The 27,882-nt window shown below is 47.7% G+C and overlaps 1 protein-coding gene across 6 annotated transcripts in view; it reads right to left on the bottom strand.

Annotated features, from left to right (window-relative positions):
• Positions 1 to 27,882, bottom strand: part of LOC144163035 (uncharacterized) — a 265,629-nt gene that overhangs the window by 90,668 nt on the left and 147,079 nt on the right. For 5 of the 6 annotated variants that reach the window (XM_077693815.1, XM_077693816.1, XM_077693818.1 and 2 more), the window contains 4 exons: positions 21,129 to 21,341; positions 18,181 to 18,338; positions 16,628 to 16,671; positions 4,579 to 4,652 (listed from right to left, as the gene is read on the bottom strand). In XM_077693815.1, coding sequence (XP_077549941.1) covers positions 4,579 to 4,652; positions 16,628 to 16,671; positions 18,181 to 18,338; positions 21,129 to 21,341 — 489 coding nt within the window. The remainder of the gene's footprint in view (positions 1 to 4,578; positions 4,653 to 16,627; positions 16,672 to 18,180; positions 18,339 to 21,128; positions 21,342 to 27,882) is intronic. The other variant, XM_077693821.1, reaches the window with a different exon arrangement.

The raw sequence follows: 27,882 nt of genomic DNA, 5'->3' as shown, positions 1-27,882 counted from the left end.
GTGGGCTGACACGAAGAAGCAAGATCGAGCTGTCAAATCGCTGCTTGTCCTGTCAGGACTCTTGGGTCTATGTGGTGAAATTTCACAAACTGCGGAACTTTTTTTTATGGTCGGTAAATAAGTTATGCGAATTATGCAGTGATTAATCTGTTTCTGCGCCCCATACATGCTTTAAGTGTACAAAGTTCATTGGTTGATTTCACTGTCATTTCTCGTACCCTCAGCATTCAGTACCTTCCTTGCCCCAGTGGGATTTAAGTAGCAGGCCCAAGTTCAGTTTCTCAGGCTGGCCTCTTCTCCTTTCAGAAATCTTTTACTATCTCTACCTCTCTCTTGCCAGCATGCCAGGTGCTTGTAACGGTTTACTAGGATTCGCAACGTTCACCATACGATAAAAATTTCTTATGACTACTTTCATTGCTGAAGTTCACTGCACTCAGTGTACTATGGTGTTTGGCGCACAATTGTAATTATGACTGCAGACAGCCTACAGTTCTTAAAGCCCACATCGAAATCCTGCCACGGACTCGTTCTTGCCTTCACTTCGATAAGGCTGTCACAAATGGGTTGATCAGCCGAACATGCTGGAAGGGATGTTTTTCTACACTCTGAATTAATGTTTGATAATTGTGCATACATTAAATACATTAAAGCATTTTTGCTGGTTCTTCCTTTTTATCTCTTGACACCCAGTGCAACCAATAGGCTGGTAAAAGCTGTGGCTTGTCATATGTGTTTCCAGTTCATAATGGTGCTTTCTGCTTGTTGCCAAAGCCAACTGCAGAAAAGTTCTTCAGCCGTAATGCAGTGCTGGCGATGGTCTTTTGTGGGCTATAAAAGCAAAATGTACTGGTTGTTGGTCAAATAAAGTGAGCCAATTTTAAATGTTTCTTCCCAATGCCGGATGTGTTTTCTTGGAGGTTGTGTGTTTGCTTAGTCCTTTTGGGAACAGTTGAGCATGTATGGCTCATGTGTTGGCCATGAGACTAATCAGCATTTGAAGGTTCATGGGGCAGGTACAACTTGTACAGCTGGTGAGCGAAGGGATATAACTATTACATTTCCGATTTTCTTGCAACATGTCACTAGCATACAACAATTAGGATTTATAATTTAGCTGCAGTTTTTTACGACAATACTGCTATTGTGCCCATTATAAAATTAATAGTAATTACGACCAGCCACCATACGTTGCTGGCCGTAATGTGTGCGGCGTCATCAGAAAAAATCACGTCATAGTTACTCCCGCCGTTTACCCCGCACGTGTGCACGCGTTTTGCGATGAGCGTGCGGCATCAACCTGGCTTGCCCGTGGTGCTCGGAAAAGTACCAGGAAAACAGTCACGTACGTCTGCGCCACAAGGATGAGCACAAGACACCTCGCAGACGCCCAGCTCGCGAAGCCGGTTCTACCGCGTGCCGACGCATTTCACTTTAGGAGGAATGGAAAGCCTGCGGACAAAGCAATCCGGGTCAGCCAGTCATGCATGCGGAAGATGGATATGAAGATAATTTTAGAGACCTTATATGACGATGACTACTACTGCCACAGTGAGAAGCGACGACGGAACACGTAAATAAACAAATTTCGCAATACGTGGTGGTGTGTCATTCAGTGCTTCAGGACGATCTAAAAAGAAATCGTCCAGCTCGCCTTGCGTCACTTAGTGCAAGTTTCGCCAGTTTTAAAGACGAAGGTGTAACGTCAAACGCGAAGACTGACCGTACATATACGTGGCGTCGGCGGGGCCACCGCTGTATGGACTGGTGTACTTGAACTCATTTCGCCAGAGCAGCAGCCAAATCCTTTCACTACGGCGCTAAACCGGCACCTTGGCAGAATGGAACCTCGCTTCCACGTGCTGCCAGCTGCAGGTGCACGTGGCAGCACGCATACGCGTAAACGGATGCGCACACACAGCTCTGACTCCTGGGGAACTTCAGCGTGATGAGCATCCAGTCTGCTTGTCAGAAAGCGAAGGCTTGTATGCTTCTTTCTTTTTGGACAACAAACGTCACATGGCTGGCCGGTTCTTCATCACTTGCAGTGGTAGGCTGTTGGACAGCTGCTGCTATGACAAGAAGCAACATGCGCACTACTTAGATGACGTTTGTATACAAATTATGTGCAACAACGCTTTAATCAATTTGGTGTTGACAGGAGCTGTGGGCACAGTTTATGTGGGAGACTATATTGCCGCTACATTTGCTGCCCTTGCCAGCGTGTGGTACAGCGCTGTGCTCTCGCTGTTTATTAGTTACCAGCACAATTTTTACAACGGTGTGTGATGGTGAAATGAAGTACAGTGTATCTCCTGGGTTGGTCGGTGCTTCCTGCTTCGGCGTGATTCTTTCCAGGCCATCAGTAACAAGGGTGGCAAAGTTGTGCTTGTGCCAGAAGCCAAATTTTTTGACACTTTAATTGTGATCAGTACTTGTAGCACTGCAGTGTACCTTGTAACTTTGGAAGCTCGGAAAAGGTGGTACAACATGACCAAATATACAGAGTTGTAGGCACGACGAAAAGAGGCATATTAACACGCGTTTACTCCAAACATCTTTTTGTCACATCTAATATAATTCAGGCCTATTTTGTCCCAGCTGTGCTGATTTCACTCCCCAAAATAAGGCACCTGCTGGTCTTTTTATGCACAGAAAGTATGGTGAGGTTTCAAAACATTTCAGGCTGCTGCGCCAAAACTATACGGACAAAAACGCTGGTGTTCAGCGGCGCGTACTACAGTGCACCAGAGTGGAAGATCAAGTGCACTGGGCACCAGTAATCTAGACGCAAGAGAACTCTTGTCAAATGAGGGCCTTCAAAGGTATTCCTTCGGCCTATTCTTCTCCCAACAAAAGCCACAGATTCTATGATCTAAATGGGAGCGCAAGCAGCCTTCGTGCAACACTATTTAGACCTTTGCCGGCAGAGTCTTCAGCCAGTGCCCACGTTTGAGGACACAGAACCACTCTTCCCTATTGAGCCACAGCAGATCAAACCTGATGGCGTGATATGGGGCGCGCACACACCTTCCAAAATAAAAAGAAAGAAAGAAGTGCGGTTACAAAAGCCGGCGAATTTAAACGTGCAACACAATCCTCCGAATCCTCCACTCAGAGTGCTTTTGCCCACGACATGCCGCTCGTGGTTTTGCCTTGCCCGCAGGTGCGCCGTAGATAATACAACACGTACCGAACGACAGCCTATGTACCAAGGAATAGAGTTATCAGCCTGCGCTTACGGCGCGTACAAAAAGCGCGTGCTTTTCATCGTAAACAATGAAAAGCACAGCCGACCTAAACATGAGTGCCGGCACGGCCGCTTTGCACGGCCGGCATGGTACTTCGTACTAGTTTCGGCGATCAACAACGACGACCAAATCCAAGAAATAATAACAAAAAACAGGTGACGCCACTTCCGTGGGGCTCTCCAGCCAGCCCCGATCGGGCGAGGCTGGAGCACCCCGGGGGAAAGGATCCCCGGGGTGCAGCAGCCTTTGCCAATCATTCAAAGCTCCTTCACTGGGTCTATTTACTGAGCGCTGCGTTTGATTCTGGGCATGGAGGCTCAGTTAGCCAGCAACCCAGCGGCGGTGGGCAGCGTGTCTTAAAAATTTTCAAAATAATGTTTAAAAATACATATACAATTTAAACTTATACAAATGTTTGTGTTAAAAGGTTTTCAATAAGCGAATAAACGTTTCAGCACTTACAGTAGCAGCTAGGTTGGCAGGTCACGTGACCGGGACACATACTGTAGTGTCACGCTTCTACACTACGAACCGCCACCCTTCCGATGTCAGAAAGTTTGGTGCCAAATTAAACTTATTTCCACCAATTTCTTTATAAATTTCTTGATGTTTACCGGGCTATATAAAACGCTGGCTTTCGTATGAGCTAGAGAACATATACGTGACAAAAATCGGTGGTCTGTCCCTTTAAAATACATGGAACAGCCACTAGCGCCTCCCCGGGGCTTTGAAAGAAACTTTCAAAGCTTCAGAGTGACTTCATTATGATGACACCTTCGTGTTCTCATTGACTGCGGCCGCACGACGGTCGCAACGATCGTACGATTGCATCTGTACGATCGTACGATAATCGTATGATTGTACGATTACAGCGTGAGGCTCGCACAATTAGCTCACGAGACGAAAACCTGGACTGTGCGACCGTCGTCCTGATCAGTCGCATGCCAATCGCATTCTCTCATTGTGTATGTCTCGCGCTTTACAAGTACGCTATGTGGTGCTCCCTACGTAGTTGGACACCGATGAACTAGTAAAGACCATTCGAGGATCATAAACGCCATCTAGATTTCATAAACATGGGAATTTTTGTTCCCCACTTACATAACCTATGCCAGAAATACAGCCACCACCAGGAAAGAAACCCGCGGCCTTACAACTCGCACGCTGCTGCTGCATCTTTTGTTCCTATGAATTTAAGTGTCTACGTTACCAAATGCTTGAATATTCTTGTACTACATCACAGACTCTGATCACTGAAAAATAACCGCCCTACGACTAGCAACAAAATGCGAGAGATGGCAAATGTCTCCCGTAAAAGTTGTCGTACCCTGACAGCGACCACAGCTGTATTGTTGTTGGGAATTTCCCATGAAGGTGATGGTGGCTGCAGCTGCGATGTATCTGAAAAATGAAAAGCAAGGTAACGTGCTTTAGTAGAAGCCCTCTTAACATTTTGGCACAGCCTTATTTGGCACAATTGGAACATTTGGCACAACAGTACTACGTAATTTTGGCGTAGGAACTTACGCACATTCAAGAAAACTGACAGCCTTTTTTCTGCTTGTGTGATATAGAATGTCACCTCAGTTGCATATACACAATACAATCAGCTTATTATTACAGGGGCTATGCAAACAAACCGCAAGTTTGGTTCATTAAAAAGATTGTCTCGTTAGAACAACATTGACACCATTTTTACCGCAAACTTTGTTCAAATAAGCTACATAATTAGGAAAAAAAGGGAATGGCTATTCGACCCACTAGCCCATTTCCTGCAACAGAACCTATGATGTCATAGGGGCAAGCTCCGCGATTGGCTGAGGCCGGCAAAAGCAAACGCAACGCTTGCTAAACGAGCTATTTGCGCTTAAATTTAGGGCTCATTCTTTTTATAGCAGCAAGAATGGTGGGGTAAACAGTGGAAGTTACAAAAGTGCACGTAAACATAACCGTACCGATGCCATACCTGCCAGGTTTCCCGGGATGGCATAGGGAGATCTTACCGAGAAGGGCAAGGGGGGAGGGTAGTAGCAACAACAGAATGGGTAACTTTACACACATTTTCCTTATTTACTTACAACATAGCCGGAAATGAACTGTTTCTTCGTCCAAACTACCAAAAAGCTACACCAATTAAATGTTGGACGTGAGTGACGACGCCCTTTTCAGAAAGTCCTGGAAATACTACTGCCATGCGCAATACAAAACAGCAGGAACTGAACTGTTTTGTTGTTTCGTATAAACTATACAAGCTACACCACAGGAGACTTGCTAAGTCTTCGACGTGGCTGAAGCCGCCTTTTTAAGGAAGGCCTGGGAATACTGTCGCGCATAACAATGTTCGCCCATGTGGCACTTCGCCAAAAGAACGTTGCCAAGGGTTGTGTGGATGGTCGGATGGATGGATGGTCGGAATGGATGGATGGTCGGAAAGGATGGATGGTCGGAATCGGGTGCGATTTTTCTTTACTACGCTGAACTGCCTTTCGCATTCAGTGTTGCTGTGTTTTGACAGGATTCCAAGCATTACTGCTGAGATAAGGTCAAACTTCAGGAGTCCGTCTGAACCTTTGATATGGGAAATGGTGTTCCACTGGACATCAGCTCGCTCCTCTTGAAGCGCATATGGAGGAACGTCAAACGCATGCAGCTTCACAAATTCCATCTCCAGAAAGTTGAGAGCTTCGTCTTTAGACTCTTGCTGCTCCACCGGCAATAAGGCTGGATACCACTTCACAAAAAAGAGGATGCTCAGAAACGGCATGGTTTCGATGGATTTCAGGTCCGCTACATGTGCGTTACTGCGTGCATCGTGAGTCAATGGAAATTTGAGGCGAATATATGCAGTCACAAGCAGTGACGATATATCTTCGAATTGCTTCAAAAAATTGTTGTAGCTCAGTTGGCAAGAGTCTATCTACAATGTGTTTAGCTTCTTGCCCGACCGCAATGTCTTCATCATCCCTCTGTGCACCGGGACTCTTGTAACAAATCTCAAGTAGGTCCTTGTGCTCCTTTAGCAGGCCTGGCCTCACGAACCTTGACAGGAGCTCTTCAAGAAGACCAAAGAGCAGCGATCTCAGCACGTGTATTTGAGCTTGTGCTTTCAGGCGGCAGTTCAATGCCTCAAAAGCAGGGATAGTGGTCTTCAAAAAAAGGCAGCATGCTTTGTTGAGATCAGAGCTCAAGAACATGAACAGCCGTTCCTCACATGTTACACATAGTAACCCTTCAGTCTTGTCTGCCACACCAGTGCTCTTAGCCTTTTTCGATGTCGCTGGTGTAGTTTCTGTGGTCTTGTTTCTCTTCTGGTAGCACAGAATGGGCTCTGACTGTGCAGTTCGCGCTGACGCCACCGTCGTCATTGGAATCTGGTAGAACGACAGAAATTGTGGACTTGTGCCTTCTTTCTTCACCCCATGAAGGAAAAAAAACTTAACAGAGGTGCCCATTGATTAAGTAGCCTTTGCAGGCATTTCCCAGCGACAGCCACCGGGCGGGCGCGTGCTTCAGGATTTTTCGGAACTCAACGTTGTGTATTTCGTGGAACTTTTTAAGGGCAGCTTTTCCTTTTGCACTCTTTTCTAATTAAAACAAATATCCATGAGGACTTCTTCCACCTTAGCCGTGAGACAGGACGCTGCTTTTTCAGGCGCAATGTTCATCAAATGCCATGGACAACTAATTATGATAACATTTTCATTGGCCTCCGTCAGCACTGCCGCCACGCCATTTTTTCTCCCCAGTATTGCATTGCCGTTGTCAGAACCAAAAGCTTTGCAGTTAGACAACAGTATGTTCATTGAAGTGAGGGTATCTATAACCAATGCGCCAATGTCGCGCCCTATAGAATGGCCCTCCAACGTGCTCAACGCAAGCAGTTTGCTTTCGACCAAGCCCACTTCTTTAACGAAATACAAAACGACAATCGGGTACAGCTGTGCTTGGCTGTCGCTACTGCCGTCAATGGCAACTGAAAACACTCCCCTTTTCAAGGCGCTCAACGTGCTCTCTTGTGCGTGGCGTGCCATCTCCCCGACAATTCCCGTGCTTTTTGTCCTAGAAAATCCGTAGCGCTTCGCAACGTCCGACTTCGGATACATTTTGCACGGCAACGGTCCGACGTGCTCAGGTGCACTCAGCGGGACGTTGCGCTCCAGCAAGAAATCTGTGAACAGGCATTCTGCACGTATGACGTCGCTGTCGCTGTCTTCTCTACTGAAAAATTGTTGGAGACGATGTTGCTTCTCTTTGCTCTGAAGGTTGCTGGCGTGCTTCTTCGATGCAACGTGCGTAGCGACGTCTATTAATTCTACCGCCGTGTGAGATGCTAATATCATAATTGCACACAGTGCAGAAGGCATAATGCTCCCCTTTGCGTGACGCCAAAAGGCACCCAAACTCTGATGTAAACTGTTTCGGGAATGCTTGCAGATATTTTTTACGCTCTTTGCTCAACGCCATGGCTAAGCCATGCAGAGCTACACCAGACACCGGTGACCAGACTCGCCCGAAACCACACAAAGCTCCCGGATGAGGGTGGAGAAAGCCTAGTGCTGCCACTGCTGCGGTTGCATGGAGGAAATCCTCCATGTGCGGTTGCCTGCAGCACCAAGAGACAAACGGAAGTGGAGAAAAACCAGAAAAACTGCGATAAAAATAATCGGACCTTAGCGCCACCCAAGGCGCTGCGTATAGTCCAGAACGGCCATGCTTGTTTGTAAATAAAAGCGGCGGCGGCGCTGCATTTCTATACTAAAGTAAACCAACAATGGGACGAACAGGCTCACCGTCTGCGCACGGCCGACTACGCTTTTTAAGCACTTCACTGATAACTATGCCAATTGGTGTCGGGTTGGATTGTAAGGTGGCTAGAATGAGAGGTGTGAAAACCGGCCGCCCGAAGCTGGCTCACTTGCGCGTGCCTCCCGCGTGACGTACGCAGGACAAGGCGAACCTAACGACAAGGCGATAATATGGGCAGGGGGGATGTAGTATAGGTCAGCACTAAAACGTAGCTTCCCGTGTGTTAACTGCACGTTAGAATTAAAATTACAGGAAAAATGAAACTAGAGGCTCCTCTACAATTGCGCAATCATGTTTCTTGTATACGTGTTCATAGCCTTCAAAGGCGCTTGGAAACACCCGCGCTCTTTTTTTTGCTTCCGAACGGGAGGGGAGAGGGCATGAGAACAACCTTAGCCACCCTCGAAAAAAAAATTTGGCTACGCGTTTTTACCATCACCATGCACGCGCATGGAGACGACCGCCAGCTAGCCCGCCGACTGCTCCGGCGCGCGCCTCGTCTTACCGCGCCTGTCACCGACGCGCCCAATGCTCCCCTAGCGGCAGACCCGCGAAATGGGACACCGGTGGGCAAGGGCGCTGCTCCGCGAATTTCACACCTTCTCATTCTAGCCACCTTATCCATGGACTGGTATACCCAACGTTTTTAGATGAGGTCACTTGGCAAAGAGCGCGGCCTTCCAAGCACCGTGGCGCGGGCCGGTGCTGCCGCCGACCAGGCGGTGGCGCTGCGGTAGCGTTGAGATTAAGGTCCCGTTGAGATCGGTCTCGGCGCGTCGTCTGCTACTCCTTGCTTGGAAAGGCGCCGGTGAACGACCACCGGACACCGTTAATGTTCTTCTTTGACATGCGAAATCCAACTTAGCTCTACTCTTACGCTTTAGTGACAAGAGCTTTACATTTTTATCGACATTATGACGAGAAACAAGCTGTACACAAGAAAAACAAAGGCAATGCAAACACTGCACAGTCCGCTTGTCTTCGGCTGCTTCCCGTTCCATATATTTATTTTTCCATTTATTTTTCCCTAGTACGGGATCCCTTATAGCTCAATAATGTTTAAAGCATATCCGAACACGTCTTACGCTACTGAAACTGTGGGAAAGCCTACAACAGTCAGCCATCTACTTGGAATCAAGAAAAGACACCTCGACCCTTTTATTTATGCTGACGAAGCAAATGCTGTATTTCACAAGAACATATTTACAACCCCAACAAAACTGATCGAGTGAGCCGATTGGAAACCAAGTGTTGACGTGTGCGCTCACGTGCACGCGCTCACCATTCCGCGCTCAGCGAATTCTCGGTATTTTACTGCGGACACGAAAAATTACGATTTGTTAAACAGCTTCGCTGTTAACAAAGAAGATTGAGCCAATTATTAAACCAATATTTTTTGTTTGTTTGACAGGTATAACTGTGGTTTCTTAAAAGAAATAAACGTTTTTCTCGGATGAGAATGTTTGTCGTGGTGGTGGTGGGTGGAGAAACTTTATTTCCAAAAAGGGTCCTGATGGACACCTGACCGGTGTCAAGGAATGTTTGTCGTACTGCTATTCATTCTTGTTTGTTTGTAAATCTATTGGACTATTGGTTAGGGTCACAGAAACTTTCATTTATCTTCTTGTAGCCCTGATATGCCGATTTTTTAAAGCGTCTAGCCTTCATTTATCTTCTTGCAGCCCTGATATGCCGATTTTTTAAAGCGTCTAGCCTTCATTTATCTTCTTGTAGACCTGATATGCCGATTTTTTAAAGCGTTTAGCCTGGTAGTTTTTCCATTGAGCCATCGCTTATGCTATCTTCTGCGTTGATTTTTCCTGCTCGTTTCTTTTGCAATCTACAGATAGGCAACACTTCTCAGTTTTGACTAGTCAGATTGATTTATAAGAGGTTTAACGAGCCGCTTCACAGGCGATGAGGCGCGCCGTAGTGGAGGACTCCGGATTAATTTTGACCACGTAGGAGATCTTTAACATGCACTGAAATCTCGAACACACGGGTGTTTTCGCTTTCCGCCTCTATCAGAATAGCGGCCCGCGTGGCCGGGAATCGAATCCGAGTCATTTCGTCCAGCAGCACGGCGCCTTAGCCACCGCGCCGGATAGGGATCTGATCTGACAGCACCGTGAATATGTTGTGCCACACACACTGCATGCCCTTTCACGGTAGTTGTTGCGGATGAAACGTCTGGAAACAGGTAACATTTGTTCCAAGGGATGATCTTGGAACAAATGGGATTATATTTAAGGGATGATCTTTAAGGCAACAATGTAGCGAATAAATGTTACTACATTTTTCTGCCTTGTCAGCTGGGGGTGAATATTCCCATTTTTATCGCTGTAGCTACACGACGGAACAAGCAAACCTCTTGAATTAACTTCAACCGACAAGATTTGCCCCACTACTGCACCTTCCTCAATCAGCACAATTGCACCCAGAATCTTCGAGCTTGTAGAAGATAATAATAATAATACTTAATTAGCATGGGTAGGCGAAGTAAGTAATGGGTAATGGGTAGGCATGGGTAAGATAATCTGGGTAGGCGAAGCCTTCACATTCTACGATTGAAATGTCGGACATTTGCTGAAATCCTGCATAACCGCGAACCACAGCTCAGTTTCCAACGTACGTGCTGATTTCGGCGCTTTCTACACCACTCATACCTCCACTTACGCCAGTTTAATCGCGCAAAGGCCCATCATTTTGGCAGGACGCAACATAGGTGGGAACCACTGTCATTCATTTGGGTGGTTTTCGGCATGACTTTGGCGTTTTTGGTGCCGACAGATGCTCAGGTATGTCAGGGAAAATACGGGGCGCCGCGCCGTCCCTCCGAGTCCACCTGTCTTACGTTATTCTTACAGTTTGACCGTTCATGACGTGTTCGTAACAGTTGACGATGTCTGAAGGCTCACAATGAATGTCACAAACGTATGTTTATGGCGTAACCTTGAAGTTTTTCCGCGGAATCGCGCTTTCCCAAGCCTTCAATCCGTCAGGACCCTTCGGCGCTTTGAAGAAATGCCGCTGCACGGACTTTGCCGCTTCCGAAGCATACCCCGAACGGCAGCCCGGCGCGCAGCACGTCAACAAACCGCACCGACACTTCAGAGATACACTAAAATATGTATGCACCATAGAGTTTCTTACAATATAACTAGAGGGGAAACTGGCGCTGCGATCGTACGCCTCAATGGGCGTGATGGGTAGTTGTGGATTCGGATTGGCGCTCGATGGCTCGCGGAACTTACTATGGATTGCAGGCTGTTTCGTTTCCGTGTTGTATTTACGTGAACGCATTTGCCTAGGCGGGGTGTTGGGAGGAGTGATCAAAAATACGTTTCTCCTTGAACTGCATGCCTCGCGTGCACTGACGCCGCCCTGAGTGGAATTTTTTATAACCAGAGTTGCGAATTGGGTGGGTTATCAATGCATTGCCGCACAGCGAGCATGTTTACTGCGTTCCAATTCACGGACAGCTTGGTAGACAGTCTACGAAGCAGTCTAACCAGACGTCTAAAGGAATGAAATTGGAACGGCGTTGCGGTCGCAAACGCAACACCAGCGCAGACGACAGCGTCGGAGCAGACATGTTGAGATGAGCAACCCGCAGGTTTCGTAACTAATATTACCGTTGTTATTACAAACGTTACGTAATTTAAAAATCAGGCAAAGTCATGCTCATTACGAGTAATATATACTAAATATTTAAATAAAGGAATAAGTGTTTTTGTTTCAACATAAAAACGCAAAAAGGTGGCGCTGGCGTCGTTTTTCAGTTTAGACAGGAAGGTAGCCTGCATCGTTGCTGACTTCGATGCTGCCTCCTTGAATCAGTCTTCGTTGACTGCTTCGTTCGAATTGCAACGGTGTCCGCGAAGACGGCAACGAAGCTGTCTAAACGGTAAATTGGAACGCACCCGTAAACACAAATGACGGCGCTCTGTGCGGCGAAGTTGTCTGCTAATTAGGAGTTGCGGCGCTGCTCCTTCGACAGAGCAATGCATTGTCAAAGCTGGTCAAAGCTGACGACGGTTGCGAATCACTTGGAACAGCCACACCTTTCGTGCGAACGCCGGCTCCTACGGCGTAGAACAGCAGCACCGGCGGCTGATAGGAACGCAGCTTGGTGTATGTCACTATATAACTTCTCCAAAGGTAATCGGTTTCTTTTTTCTTATGAGCGCAAAAATTATCTTACTATTACAAACCACCAGCGCCGAAACTTTTACGTGTAGTTTTGAAAGAAGTCCGCGTCCTGCTGTTGTTGGCGAAAAATGGCAAACCTGCTCCACAAACCTTCTCGACTCCGCGTCTGCTTTTTATTTAAACGCGCCGTTTTATTTCGTAAAAAAACAGTTTTAAATGCAGAGCATTTCTTTAACTCACATGTAGCGTCCACCGTGCGTCCGCAACAGCTCAGCGCGCAGGCGCGCCCTCTCCCCCACTCCTCCTCTCCCGCATCACGCTACCCTCCTCGCTCTCAACAACAGGTCCGCACCCCTCCTCCTACACCGTATAAAAAAATAATACTTACCGACGCCTGGTTTCGATCCCACGACCCTGCGGGCGGAACGCAAGGTACATGGTGCTCTACCCACTGCGCCACAAAACCGACACAGAATGGAAGGCTACGAACGCGCCTTATATCCTTGACTCATTCAAACTACGTCAAGAAGCTGCTGATACAACGCATTCACTACCTGTGGGCGGAACGCGAGGTACATGGTCCTCTTCCCACTGCGCCACAAAACCGACACAGAATGAAAGGCTACGAACGCGCCTTATATCCTTGACTCATTCAAACTACATCAAGAAGCTGCTGATACAACGCATTCACTACCACCAACTCCCCAAACACTAAACGTTAGCGCAATACACCCACCCCTTATGCGACGCATTTACTCGAGTCCCCCTCGAGGGGAGTTTTTCGTCACTAACTTTCTTGTTTGCCATGTAATTTATAAACGGAGAACCGGGCAATAAGAGCTTTTTTGTCAAAAAACACAATTTGAGCAGCCATAAGCCCGTTGTGATCCTAAGCAATCAGGATCCAGAACTACCCATCATTCCCATTGAAGCGTAAGCGCCGCTGCCATGTTCGCGTTGACACTAGCGCCAGTTTCCCCTCTAGTTATTTGTATGAAACTCTATGGTATGCACAATGACAGCACAGAGCTAAGGCGCTAATACAGGCGTGATGGACCTGCGAGCACCAACAGCACAGCGAAAACACATGGCCGGGGCGAGCCTCGCTCCCCAAACTAGATCTGAACGCAACGCCAGCGCCACCTCTCGGAATGGCGACAAAATGGTGCCGCCTCTCGAGGCGCAGTTTGCAAACCACTTTCCTCCATGTTGCAAACTGACCTAATCTAAAAACGTTGGGTATACCATGGAGGAAGAAAAAGTTAGGAGACGGCATGACGTCACGCAGCTAGCCTTCGCAAGCCCACCGCTATACCACCGCCGTTGAAGCCGCTCCCTCCGCCGTTTCCCTTTCTCAAGCCGCCGGAGTCGGCCCAGCACGTGACCATGGCCGGCTGGGCCGGCGGCGGCGGTGGTCTCCGACTCCACCGCATCTCTCGTGTTTGGTTGGCGGTAGCTTTTCCCCGTCCTTCCTGTATTCGTCTGCTCGGTGATCTCATGCCCGCGTGCGTGCGGGCGGGAGTGCCGCGTACGTGCGAAAGTCCAAAGCCGTGTAAAAAAAAAACCATCATATAGCTGGCTTTGCGACAACTGGCCGCAGAGTAGTTTCGAGCAGACGAAATTGAGAGCACGAACCCCACCGCGCGCTCTCGCGGCGCGTGGCGGCGCGGTGGGGTCACGTGGTGCAGTGACGCCCTGGGCCGGCTTCGATTTTACTTTTTATGCATAGGCTTCACGTTTCTCCGGTGGCGCCGTCTCCTAACCATGGAGGAAGAAAAATGTTAGGGGGAGCATGACGTCAGGCGGCCCAGCTTCGGCAAGCCAACCTCCTCTGAAGCCGCTTTCCCCTCTCTTCGGGCTCCTCCCGCGCAATGCATTATGGAAAATCCACCACGCTCAGGCCCGCGGTAGCATTTAGTGGCTCCGGCTGGCTGCCGGTGGAGATAGAGGCGAGCGCCGTCGCCGAAGGCGCCGTACAAGATTGTTCGCCAGCGTTGCGCTCCAAGCTTCGTATCGTGGAAGTACTGCCGCTGTCGCTGTTCAAAGCAAGGCGAGACTTCGATCGCATTCTTACGAAGCACCCTCACGAGCTGCAAGCCGAATTTCACTTCTGACGTTGGATCGCTCGAACGCGCCGCCGTAAACATTCACAAGCATGGAGCGGCCTACAGCTGCGCGGTGTTTGCCAGGTGTGCTGTGACGTTTGCGTTTGGAATTCTGCTGAGTTATCGCGCGTAACGAGTGTCGTGTCGGCAGGGAGGTGGTAAGACTAGCTTTGTTTTCGCTCGCGCGCGCTTTTGCATACGTTCGCCTTTTCGGTGCTCCGGTGTGGTGGTACGTTTTTATCTACTTCAGTGCACTGGAAAACAGAGGATTCAGAACCCTTATGTTGGGTGTGACCACCTCGCGTCGCAAGCAGTACGCCGGCTGTTTGTCCGCTGAGGACCGCTCGATCGGTGCGATACGTATATGAAAAAAAAAAAAACGAATGCTAGATTACGCCTGGGAGGGACCTTGCTGAATTGTGGACTGACTGACTGCGCCTTGGCAATAAATGGTTAAAGAAAGGGTTGAAATGGTTGATCTATTCAACTTTGCCTGAACGGCAAAGTTGAAAAGATCATCTCCACATCTGCACGCGGCGGCGGCACACAACTCTCCGGCTGCGGCGTGAACTTCGACGGGTCCGAAAGCTCAGTAAACAAAGATGTTTTCTGCCTCTACCGTCCGACCACTTTGCCCGCACGATCAGGCCGCTGCGCGTTTCGGGTTGCAGGCAGAGCTGCGCGCAACGACTCGTCGACGAAACTCGAATACGCGAACGGCCCGGCAACCAAACGAATAGACGCACGCACGCACGCAGCGTCGGCGAAGAGCCACATGAGGCGCAAAAAACTACCGCTTGCCTGTCACGTGAATAGAACATCTCCCATCAGTCTTTCTTTTATTTTTTATGACTAGGCTTCACGATTGTCACGTGACGCTCCCTCCTAAACTGTTCTTTCCTCCATGCTCCTAACTTTTCCTTCCTCCATGGGGTATACCTACGGCGCATTGTGGCCAGACTGGGAAAAAGATTTGGCCAAAGATGGGTGCGTTTTCGGGAGATTTTGTTTCGGTCGTACAATCGTACAAAACCATGAAAATTCAGGAGTCTCCCGGAAAATTCGGGAAACCTGGCAGGCATGCGATGCGTACTGCTGTTGGTACCGCGCACTATGCTTGTCTTAGCTGCACAGCACTGCGACAGTGTCTTGGGTGACTGTATTCGTCAAGCGAACAATATGTTTCACGAAATGAATTTTTTCTACCTTGACAAAATTAAGCCGAGTACAAATAGGGTCAAAAACAAAGCAAAGGCAGAAAACGGCCCACCGGGGTATGGTGGTGCCATCTAGGTTTACTAACGGTAAGCATGCTCCGATTTGGCGGGAGAATCGAAGTTTTAACTTACATTGATTAATTTGTCAGTGAACAAAGCATGATTGCTTCCGGACAAGCACTGGGGACACTACAAAACATGAAATATTTTGAATGAAACAAACGTAGTTTGTCTGCATGGCCCCTTCAATGCTGTGGCAATTGGCCCTTTGTTTCTGATACAACCGAACCTTCACCATCCATTTGGTATCCCAATTAACGTTATAAGTTTCTTTTTTTTTCTTTTTTGCATCCCAAGCTGATCATTTGTGCCGTCCACTACATTGATGGATCGTGACATAGGTGATTCCTACCAGCTCATCTCAAAAGGTTTTCGGGAATGCACCCCAAGTAATTCAAAATTTCCCTTTCGCAATTTTGGAAAAGCATTCAAGGGTATACTGGAACTGTTTATATGACCACATTGTTTCGGAAGCCTGCCGAAACCACTGCACTGTGGAAAAATGAGTGCCTGGAGACACGCTACGGATGGTGCCTTGGCCATTAGCCTTTAGCATGCTAACTGGCCACAATAACTGCGCTAGCCAACCGAACATGGTCCAGTTGAACAGGCCCAATAGCGCCCGAAGATGTTAAAAAGAAAATTTTCGTTGCAACTAGCAAAATTCACTTCAGTCTATTTTTCTTTGTCATTATTACACATTGTTATGATGTTTGGCTCACTCAGCAATGCGTTAGCACACTGCTTGTGCAGCTGTCAACAGGAATTTTCGGAATGCCCTTGGGGTACACAAATCTTGTGTGTCGAAAAAACACAGTTTCAGCAGGCACTGCGCATTCCCCCCAACCCCACCAGCCGAACAGGCAGGCTGTAGTAGCTCGATGTTGTCAGGCACATCTTTTGCTGCAACATTGTGAACCCAGCAGTTCAGCAGTGCATGTACTATAGCCGAAAATGTCTCGCACATTCCAACAACAAAAGGGGGGAGAGAGCTGGAAAGAGAAACATTAGAAAAAAAATTTAAAAAGAAGCTCACTGATCCGTCCACTGTCTGTAGTCGAACTTGACCTGCTGTCCTCCCTGAAATGTGCATAAGTGCAAGGCTTGTATCAGCAACACCATAGTATAGATCTGTTCAGAAGCACTGTAGCCGCATAACTTATGGCCCCACAAACTTGGTGATCACAGTCAAGCACTGGTGGTAACGTAGAGATCACCAGTGCGAAATATACGGGACCGCAAATATAACCCGGATGCGCTAACTTGCAGGGAACGGTGGTGCCGCATTTGCAAATCGCTGAAAAAAGTTATTCGAACACACCTTGTAGACTCGAAGGCTGCAAGGTCCCTCTCAACCGATGATTGAGAGGGACCTCTGGGAACTGCCGTTTTGTTTTGTTTCCCTCTGGCAACTGCAGTTTTGTTTCCCTCTTGCAACCAAACAGGCAACTGCAGTTGGGAGTTGTCAGTCCTATTAAAAACTGAAATACTACGAAGAGCATAAAGATAAAGCTGCGGGCACGGGCCGCAGTTTTGCTATTAGTGACTTTCGCGCCAGCAGGTACTACCATGTAATTGTGTGGCAAGGTGAGATGTAGCTGTCATTCCACCCAGAAACAACTGGCTTTTGTGCATTATCGCCACGATTTCTTTTGTTTGTCTGATTACCAACATTTACCGTAACAGTTGCAGGCGATCTTTGTTTGGTAGAAGCGCATAAAAAAATGAAAGGAATAAACATGCCGGGGGAGAGGGGGGGGGGTCAGAAAATCATTAGTACTCACATTAAAAGCATGCTGCAAATCCAACATTGTAAAAACTGAAAAAAATAAGCCTGGCATCACAGATGCATTTTCGCATTACCGTATTTTCGCGCGTATCACCCGCACCCAAAATGCAAAAATTTCAGTGCCAAAGTAGGGTTGCGAATAATACGCGGGTTTTTTCTTTTGGTGCAGCTGCACGGCAATGCCCGTTGTTTCGTGAAGCTCCTACGCAGTAACACCGGCTAAGCTTTCCATGGCAGCGACTGCGCCATACATACAAGGACAAGGAAGAAAAAACAAGGACGAGCGCAATCTAATAACTGAATTGTACTAGTGAATTGTTACTTTTGCCTTGCAGTCAGCGTATCCTACTTGCTAAATATGCTTTTTCAGTCTGCATAGTATGTGATGTGCTGCTTGAGCAATAGCATTGGTACAGCCTTTCCTGTATCAAATGTGCGGGCAATGAGCGAGGATTCTTTTACATTTCCCGGCGGGCTGAAAGTGGGGGTGCGGAATATATGCAGGGACGGGTTATACGAGCGAAAATACGGTACTCTGGCCATCCGCCTTTACTTCGAAACATGATTACTAGGGTGCAGCAGAAACGTGCCACATACATCACGCATATAATGTATGAATACAAAATTTGCGGGGGGAAATTAATGGGACGCGACAAGCTTGTGTGTTCTCGCAGTTTAAAAAATGCCGATATTCCAAGGGTGTTCCTTGCTACTTGGCCTACTCAAATGCGTACAGCACTTTCATCCCTGATATTTACAACTTTCTGCAAATGCACGCCCCTAGGGCAATTTTCACGCACCCTATTGTGGCCGAGTCCAAAGTAGCTGTTTCAGTAGCCTTTTCTGAAGACGTCGGCAAAGCCAGTACTGCCAGGGGATCCCGAATGCCACACTGTGCGAGCTGTGATGCGACAATTTGCCGAACGCCCACTTCAGAGGCGGCAAGGCTGCCTGGTGCCTAAAAAACAATGCAAACAAAAAGATGACCTTACAAAACAAAAGTTCATGGAAGAAAACACAGCAAACCTACAATGCACACAGCCGCAGCCCCTAGCTGCAAGAACAAAACAAAACAAAAACAAACAAAAAGCTTTAAATAATGCTGAATCGAAAACAGCATGAGCTGTGTGCTGTGAAGAAGCAGGTTAATATTTAAGTGGACAGTCGATCTCGGATATATCGAACCAGGATACATTGAATTACCTTCTTTTCGCACGTATAACCCGCACCAAAACATGAAAATTTCAGTGGCAAAGTAGGGGTGCGGATAATATAATACGAGGTTTTTTTTCTTTAGTACAGCTTCACGGCAAGCCGCGTTGTGCCGTGAAGCTTCTACGCCGTAGCACTGACTAAGCCTTCCATGGCAGCGATTGCGGAAAACATACAAGGACAAGCAAGACCTTCTGTACAACAGTGACGACTACTAGTCAAGTGATAGCTCTAGCGAGAGCAGGGATACTGAGCGAATTGCGACTTTCGCGTTGCAGTCAGTGTATTCTACTTGCTAAATACATATACGCTTTTTTTCGTTTGCATAGTATGTGATGTGTTGTTTGAGCAGTAACTTTGGTGCAGCCCTTCCTGTATCAAATGGCCGGCAATGCGCGAGGATCTTTTTTTCTTTTCCGGTGGGCTGAAAGTGGGAGTGCGGATTATATGCAGGGGCGGGTTATATGCGCGAAAATATGGTATTGCCTATATCGAACAGCCCAAACATTTCCCTGGAAATCCCGTGTGAAAGTACAGCTCTTTTGTACGCGTGTATCGAACTATCGTCTACCGTCACATTACATACATCGAACGCTATGCCACAAGTGCACACAGAAGTGCACTTCTCCTGTTGAAGTTGTGGGCAATGCTGATGACTCCTTGCGCATCGTGTCACATGGGTGGCCTTTTTTTTAATTTTTAATTTTTAAGTTAACTCTGTGAAACTTGTCAGTCTTCCTTCCTTTTTTCCACTGATTTCAAATATGCCATTTTTTAGTAAGTCAATTATTTACCAAGGTAATTATAGATATTAGTCCTTTTTGGAGGAACAATGGGCAAAACATTGCTAGTCATTAAACCGTAATCTTAATATTTTCCAATATTATGAACCCTGGTGAACGCAATAAGATAATCGGTTTTTTTTATGCACCACTTGGAACTAATTTTACAGCTCTTTAAACCTTGGAGGCACCAGTGGCAAGGAACCATTTCAAATGTCCATTTCAAACACCAATGTTTATTGAGCAGTAAAATTGGTTCCACGTGGTGCATAAAAAAAACACCGATTCTCTCATTGCCCACACCAGGCTTCAGAGTATCGGAAAATGTAAAGATTACAGTTGTATGGCTAACACTGTTTTTCTATGGTTCCTCCAAAAATGACTAATTATATCAATTGTCTCGGTAACTAATTGACTTACTAAAAAAATGATGGCATATTTGAAATCAAACGAAAAAGTACAGAAAAATGGTGAGGTTTCACAGAGTTTACTTAAGTCAAAGTAAGCTGTTTTAAGAGCAGTGTCCCCACTTAATACTTGCTGAGGCAACCGCCGCGGTGGCTCAGTGGCTAAGGCGTTTTGCTGCTGAGCACGAGGTCGCGAGTTTGACTCCCGGCCGCGGCGGCCGCTTTTCTGATGGAGGCGAAAAGCAAAAACGCCCGTGTATACGAGATTTCGGCGCACGTTAAAGATCCCCAGGTAGTCAAAATTAATCCACAGTCTTCCACTACGGCGCGCCTCATCGCCTGCGTTGCGTCAGAGCTTTAAACCCTACGATCATAAATACTTGCTGAGGAACTCTATGCTCGACCCCTGCCATGACAGGCCTGCTCGGTGAGCTAGCATGGGAATAGCCTCCTGGCAACGAGAACGCAGGGTGATGGGATGAAAAAGGGGGAGGAGGGGAAACCGATGGGTGGCGTTGTGACACAGAAGCAGGCTAAGGCCCCTAAAATAAAAGAGGTAGCGCCAATCTGTGATCTCGCCTTTAGGGGCTTTAGCGGCGGCTCTGCTGGCATGGAGACCGGTGCAGCATGGTGCGTGTTTCGTTCGCGACGGCGTGCCTCCGGAGCTCAGGTCACGAAATGAACACAAGAATTCGGATTTAGCGACGAAGGCGTACACCATTAGACAGGTAGAGTCTAGTAAAATGTATTCGTTGCTCACAGAGGCATTTGAAATTCGAAATTCCTTGCAGCACGTTTTAGGACGACACTGCTCAGCAAGTTGACGTAAGGCAAAGGCAGCGCATCCTGGCCGTTCTGGAGCGTGTCATGTGCGGGTTCCTGCAGCAGGTTCAGCATAGTGGCTCCGTTGCGGCTCCAGGCTCAAAGAGGTGCTCGAACACAAAAGACGACGGCGTTGAGTGCCTCGAGAGTTATACAAGAGAGCTGTCAGCATTCCCATGCGCAATTCCGGATGCCGACACAGAACGTAAGTTTGTAAGTGTTGAGGACAACGTGCAGGCTGTGGCGAATTGCAACGAGGCAGCGATCACATGGGGTTCGTCCTTACTGAAGAACCTAACCCCATATACTTCTGATACCAAATTTTGCGTTTCGTGAAGTCTGCGATGACGTAACAAAGACAGGCCTTCAAGCAATCATTAGTGCACCGCTTACTCTGCAGAAAACTGCTGAACCCTTTTTTAACTGCCAATCCACCTAGATGGCGCCACCATACTGCGCAGGACCGCTGTCCGCCTCTGCTTTGTTTCTTTGTGTTTGTTTTTTCTGGCCCCCTCCTCCGCTCACCAGGCCGTGATGGTCCTCAGAGTTGTCCAAGGGGATTACATCTTCCTCCTCGAGCACCCCATCTGCGGGCCGCTCCGTGCGGGACAACACGCCGCACCAGGCCTCGCTGAGGGGGGAACCGCCCCTGCCAGCGCTCTCCGCAGCCCAATCCTGATGTCCCGTGCAGGATGGTGTCCTGGGCAGCTTAGGCGCCCCTTGGGACGGACCAGCACTCTGCACAGAGTTCCCAAGGAAGCACAAGCACTGTTGGAGGCAGACTAGTGGTCTGGGCGAGTTGGTAGAATTTCTGATGTTTGAGGGGGGAAATTGCTTTAAAAACAGCTTCTTTTAATTTTTCGTTAAAGGAGCCATGAAGAGAAAATGCAAGTTGGTTTTATTCGAAAGATTTCGTGTTTTATAGTGCCCCCAGCGCTTGTCCGGATACAAACGGTGCTTTATTCACTGAGAAATTAAACAATTTAGGTTAAAATTTTTATTTTCCCGCTCAATCGTGCGTTTTCATGGTCCCAAGTGACATCACGGGAACCGACCGCTCTGCAGCCTAGAGTACCTTCATTCACGCATCCGCCGTACAGGGTAGAGACACGTAACGCTGGCGCCGCCATGTTCGGTTGCTCGCTCGCCGCCGAAGCAAGTCATTGTGTCAAAACCGCGCTAAAATTATCGCCGCAACGCGGTTTACTGAAGAAGTTTGAATCATATTGTCTGTTTCGCGTTGCTAGGTCTCGTGGGAAACGAAAAGAATAACGCGTTGAGCCCGTTGGCCCAATTGCGGCGGCACGGGACCGTTCAAAGGTTGTCTCAACCCTGTAGCGGTGTTGGTTTGTTCCCGCGTTTCTTTACGTTCCGTAACCTAGATGGCGCCACCATACCGTGGCAAGCGTTTGGTTTGTTTTTGCCCGCATTTAAACCTGGCTTGTTTTTGTTCTGGGAGAAAATATTCGTTCCCTGAAACAGTGCTCGCTCGACAAATGGGGTCACGTAAGACACCGTTGCTTGCGTCAATCGGCCAGTGTCGTCTGAGACAACCCCAAGCCCCATAGTGCTGTGCAGCTAAACCAAAGCATGCTGTGCGCAGTACGAACAGCAGAACGCATCAGTACTTCTATGTTTACATGTGCTTTCGGAACTTCCACTGTTTGTCCCATCATTCCTATTGCTTTGTAAAGAATGTGCCCTAAATTTAAGCGCAAATCGCTCGTTCGTCTAGTTTGTAAGCTCTACCTAATTTGCGTCTGCTTCTGCCAGCCTCCGCCAATCGCAGAGCTTAGCCCATGTGACATCACAGGTTCTGTTGCGGGAAATGAGCTGGTGGGTCGCATGACCATTCCCGTTTTTCCTAATTATGTAGCTTATTTGAGCGAAGTTTACGTTAAAAGCGGTGTCAGTATGATTCTAACGAGACAATCTTTTGACTGAACCAAACTTGTGTTTTCTCTTCATGGCTCATTTAAGTAAACTCTGTGAAACTTGTGTCTTGCTGCTTTTTCCCCACTTATTTGAAATATGCCTTTATTTTTTCAGTTGGTCAATTAGTTCCCGAGATAACTAGTCTTAAAACACTGGTCTTAAAAAAACTTCTTTTAATTTTCAAGTAAACTTTGTGAAACTTGTCAGTTTTGCTGCTTTTTTTTCTCCTGATTTCAAATATGCCATTAATTTTTCAGTTGGTCAATTAGTTCCGGAGATTATTATAAGTAGCCATTTTCGGCCTAACAATAGACAAAACAGTGTTGGTCATAAATCCGTAATCTTTACATTTTTCAACACTATGAACACTGGTGAATGCAATAAGAGAATTGGTTTTTTGATGCACCACTTGGAACTAATTTTACAGCTCATTAAACTTTGTTGGCACCAGTGGCAAGGAACCATTTTGAATGCCTATTTCAGACACCAAAGTTTAATGAGCTGTAAAATTAGTTCCAAGCAGAGCATCAAAAAACCGCGTCTCTTATTGCATTCATTAGTGTTCATAGTATTGTAAAATGTAAACATTACAGTTTTATGACCAACACTCTTTTGTCTACTGTTCCTCCAAGAATGACTATCTCTAATTATCTTGCGAACTAATTGACTGACTCAAAAAATAATGCCATATTTGAAATCAGTGGGGAAAAGCAGCAAGGCTGGCAGGTTTCACAGAGTTTACTTAAGAATGAAAAGAAATAGTTTTAAGAGCCATGTCCTTCCTTAAAGGGGTCATGCAGACAAGACAAACTACAAGTTTGTTTGAAAGATTTGAAGTTTTGTAGAGCCCCCAGCGCTTGTCCAGCAGCAAGCAATGCTTTATGCGTTGACAGAAGTGGATGAATTTCAAGGGGCCATGCAGACAAAACATAAGATCGGTTCATTCGAAAGACTGCCTCATTAGAATCATACTGACACCACTTTTAACGCAAGCTTCGCTCAAATAAGCGATATACAGCAGAATCTCGATTATACAAATATCACGGGACCGCTAAAAATATTTTTATCATCTGAAATTCGTATGAACTAACAGGGACCAAGAAACTGAGCGCTAAAAAAGTTTCCGTTTGTTTCTTTTCTTACGTTCGTGTGAAGTAATCCGAGACGTCTTTCTGCTTTTTCGAACCTCCATTTCACTGAGAAGACCTTTCTGGACTTTCGTCTCCTCACTTGCAATGCCCAAGCTCACTACACGCCGCAACAGTCAAGGTGTGGAGCGCATGGTGTGTTTTTGCACGCGATTCATGCGTACACGTGCAATTTTTCGCGCCCGCATCGACAATTCCGCGCCCGCGGCTTCTTCTGCCTCGGTCAGAAAATTACGCGCGCAGCAGTGGGAGGAGCCTGACGACTTGCGCCAATAAGTTGGCGCGCGTCTCATGGCGGCAGTTTCGAAGTGCTCGAGACAGCCAGCTGGCTCCACCGGAGATGTTTAGGCTTAGCATCCCGGCAGTTATTTCGTGGGCACTTTCACTATCGTGTCGGATGATATTTTATAGTACCGTTTCCGCCCTCATTATCAGTCCCTTTACCGCACAAGCAACTTCGTGTGTGCCTTGAGCTACATTTTAAACAGCAGTTAGAAGCGGTCCCTCGAGCGCCATGCACCACTTCGCATCCGAAACCGCCGACATGTTAACGCCGCCGGCCGCGCCGCGCGTAGCGTGCTGGTGGTTCCACGGCAGCGTCATTTTGCCTGTGGCGTGCGCGGCGCCTTTTCGCGAGCAGAAAACAACCACCCGGCCATTCCTGGATAAAGGGTGACAAAGAGGGGACTGAGAGCACAAACGTCACCATCGCTTGCTTGCTTGGCAGTCGGGCGCCTCGCCGGCTCGTTCGCATCATCCGCCGGGCCGCGCAGGACCGTTCGTACCAGCCTAAACTTTTCTTTGCAAACAATGGAATTTTGCCAGGGCTTTTCAAAAATTCGTATCATCCTGAAATTCGTATAACCCAGAATCGTATCATCGATATTCCACTGTAATTAGGAAAAAAGGGAATGGCCATGCGACCCACTAGCTCATTTCCAGCAACAGAACCTATGATGACATACACCCAGTTGTGCGATTGGCTAAAGTCGGCAATAGTAAACACAAATCAGTCATGACTTATAAGCTTGCTGAACGAGCTATTTGCGATTAAATGTAATGCATATTTTACAGAGAATGGTAGGGTAAACAATAAAAGTTATGAAAATACACGTAAACATAGAAGTGCCGATGCGCACTGCTGTTGGTACTCGGCGCACTATGCCTGTTTTAGCTGCACGGAAGTACGCTGCTTTGGAGTTGTCTTACACAACACTGGCCGACTGGCGTAAGCAAAATTGTCTTACGTGACCCTGTTTGTCGATCATATACCCCATGTTCCACGAAACGATTACTTTCTAGTGTAACAAAAAAAAACCAACCAGGTGCAAATATGGTCAAAAACAAAGCAACTGTGGACAACGGTCAGCGGCCGACTATGGTGGCCGCCACCTTGGAATACTGACGGTAAGCAAGGCTGCAGAGCCGAATGAAGCACTGGAAGTTCGTTTGAATAGCTGCCCTCCTGACTTCATGGCAGACGTTACGAAAACACGATTTGGCGGGAGAATCAAAATTTCAGCATAAATTGATTAATTTCTCAGTGAAGACGGCATCGCTTGCTGCCGGACAAGTGCTGGGGGCACTATAAAGCAGAAAATTTTTCAAATAAAACAACCATGTATTTCGTCCGCATGGGCCCTTTAAGTTAAAATTTTGATTCTCTCACCACATCGAGCGTTTTGTGATACCTGCGATGGCGTAACGAGGACAGGCCTTCAAGAGAACATTTGTGAGCTGTTTATTCTGCAGTGGACTGCCAAACACTTTTTTATCATGATTCCACCTAGATGTTGCCACCCTACTACGTAAGACTACTGTCCACCTTTGCTTTGTCGTTTTTTTTTTTCAGCTAGTAGCTGCCAGAGCGAAAACAACCATGTTTGATAAGACCACTGAATGGCCAGGTTCGATTAGCAGGATCATTAGAATAGATGCATATACTACTGAACGCTTGTATTGTGGGGACCCTTGTTTCCCTACCTCCCCCGCACATGCTTTGGCGAGCTGGGAGCTGCCATTTTGGGCAGCCGGAAAGTACCCTGAGTTGCCACCTCTTTGTGACCCCATGCAACGGTCCGAACCGGCTTGCCGTGAGCGTGTGTGTGAGCGCGCGGTGGAAGGAGGACCAGCCTGTCGGCTTCCTTCGCGCCACCTTCTCCCCACCAGGAGAACACCTCCTCTCCCCCGAAGCCAACCTGCGGGACGTGCGGGCTGTCCTCTCGAGGTCGACTGGGCGATTTGGTTAGAATCGTTGGCTCGGTAGTGCCTACTCCGAATGCCCCGATGACTTGTTGGCTCCACGGGACTCTGCTAAGAGAATCAGTCCTGACCGGTCGCAAGGGATGCCTCCCCCCTCCCACGACTGCAATGACAGGTATCGAGGTCCGAGTCCCACGGCGTGAGCGAACGAACGGAGCCACTGTCTCCCCGCAAGCGATAGTCCTGTTGTCTGAGACATGCCCTCTATCTGCCGGGCAATAAAGCTTCACTTTAGATAGCCGGAGTCCTCTACCGCATGTGAGTACCCGAACCCGTGCGTGAGCCTTCGGATTCTTCTCGAGCTAGTGTAGTGCACATAGCACTTTCTCTAGCGAAGCTAGCCGGGGTCCTCTGCTATCCCGTACGTTAGCCAACAGTATTTATAGGTCTCTTCGATTTGGACTGCCTTTCCCCATGAGTTCAGGATTAGTTCAGCCAGTTCAGCCAGTTCAGCGCAGGCGCCGCCACTGCAAAACCGGTCCTGCACTTTTGTCGTCTGCTTCTGCACCTCCTCCGTGGGAAGTGCAGGGAAAGCCGTGAACTCATCCTGCACTTTCTGCGCCGTCGATCAATCGAAGAGAAAACTGCAGGCGCCGCGCACTGCACTCGGAAATCGAAGAGGCGAATGCTGCACTACCTCAATAAGTGCAGCGAGCGCCGCCTAATCGAAGACACCTAATTTATCACTCGACGCTTTGGCAAGGCACGTGTACGAGTGGGAAAACCTGTATTTTCATTGTTTACTGCACCATTCTTACTGCTCTACAATGAATATGCATTACATTTAGGCGCAAATAGCTCATTCGGCAAGCTGATAAGCCCTGCCTAATTTGCGTTTGCTCTTGCTGACCTCAGCCAATCGCATAGGTTCTGTTGTGGCAAATGAGCAAGTGGGTCGCATGGCCATTCCCTTTTTTGCTAATTATATAGCTTATTTGAGAGAGGTGTGCGTTAAAGGGACACTGAAGTGATATGTAAACATTGCGGGATTACTTGCGCAAATTGTAGTCCGGAGTCCCCAGGCCATGTTTCGACCACCCTGGGTGCGTTTACGCGATTTTATTAAGTAGAAAAATTAATTCGAAAATGCTGTCCTCCTCTCTTTACGCTCGCCCATTTTCTGCGGCGTTTTCGTGTGACGTCAGGAGGGGATAAGCTGGCAATCGGCTGCGCTACTGCACGGCTCCCCGGCCTTCAGACAGAGTCAGTCGGCCCAGCGTTTCGTCCGCCGGCCGCCGACGGGTCGTCGCAATTCGTTCGCTCAGTTGAAACGAAGCCAGGACACGTTAGTGAATGGTAGAATTTGCCTTTCTTTACTTTGTTAGTTTGTACACTGTATCTAGCTCCAAGTCAAGGTCGCTTCACACAAGCGCTGCACAAGCGCACATGCGACGCTTCGCTGACTGGTATGCCAGTAGGAAAATATAAGGCCTCTTGAAGGCGGGAGAAGAGTCAGCGAAGTCAATATAGGTACTAAGGAAATAAAATCAATTTATACTTTTACCGTACAGAGTAAAACTAGGGTGCGGGAAGCACTTTTTTGCGCTGGGCGAACAAGCACAGCGGTCAGCAGCACGACTACGCATCTGCGAACGCTTTTCCGTCTACGAAATGCAATTGCTAGACTTGAGCTATTGTGGAAACTCGGGCGACGCTTACTGCACGAGCGCAATACAACAAATAGTCACCTAAGCTGCTTGAAATGCCGAAACTAAATAAAAGTGTAAAAAGGTTGTACAATATATACCCTATATTACCAATGCCAGCGGAGCCCGCTCCGTGGCCGAGCGGTCTGGGTTGCTAGGTATGCCACCGCAAGTATTTTGCAAGTCACGAGTTCGAATCCCCGCGGGTACGTGCTTTTTTTTTGTAAGTTAACTTTTTCGTTTTCCGCCGATGTTTTCTATATTGAGTTCACCTTTTTTTGGGCCGCA

Source organism: Haemaphysalis longicornis, unplaced genomic scaffold (assembly GCF_048455015.1).
Source record: "Haemaphysalis longicornis isolate Haplotype H1 unplaced genomic scaffold, Haemaphysalis longicornis Haplotype H1 scaffold_12, whole genome shotgun sequence".
NCBI lineage: Eukaryota > Metazoa > Arthropoda > Arachnida > Ixodida > Ixodidae > Haemaphysalis > Haemaphysalis longicornis.
The sequence above is the reverse complement of the archived record's forward strand: the minus strand, read 5'-3'. Positions and strand labels throughout refer to the sequence as shown.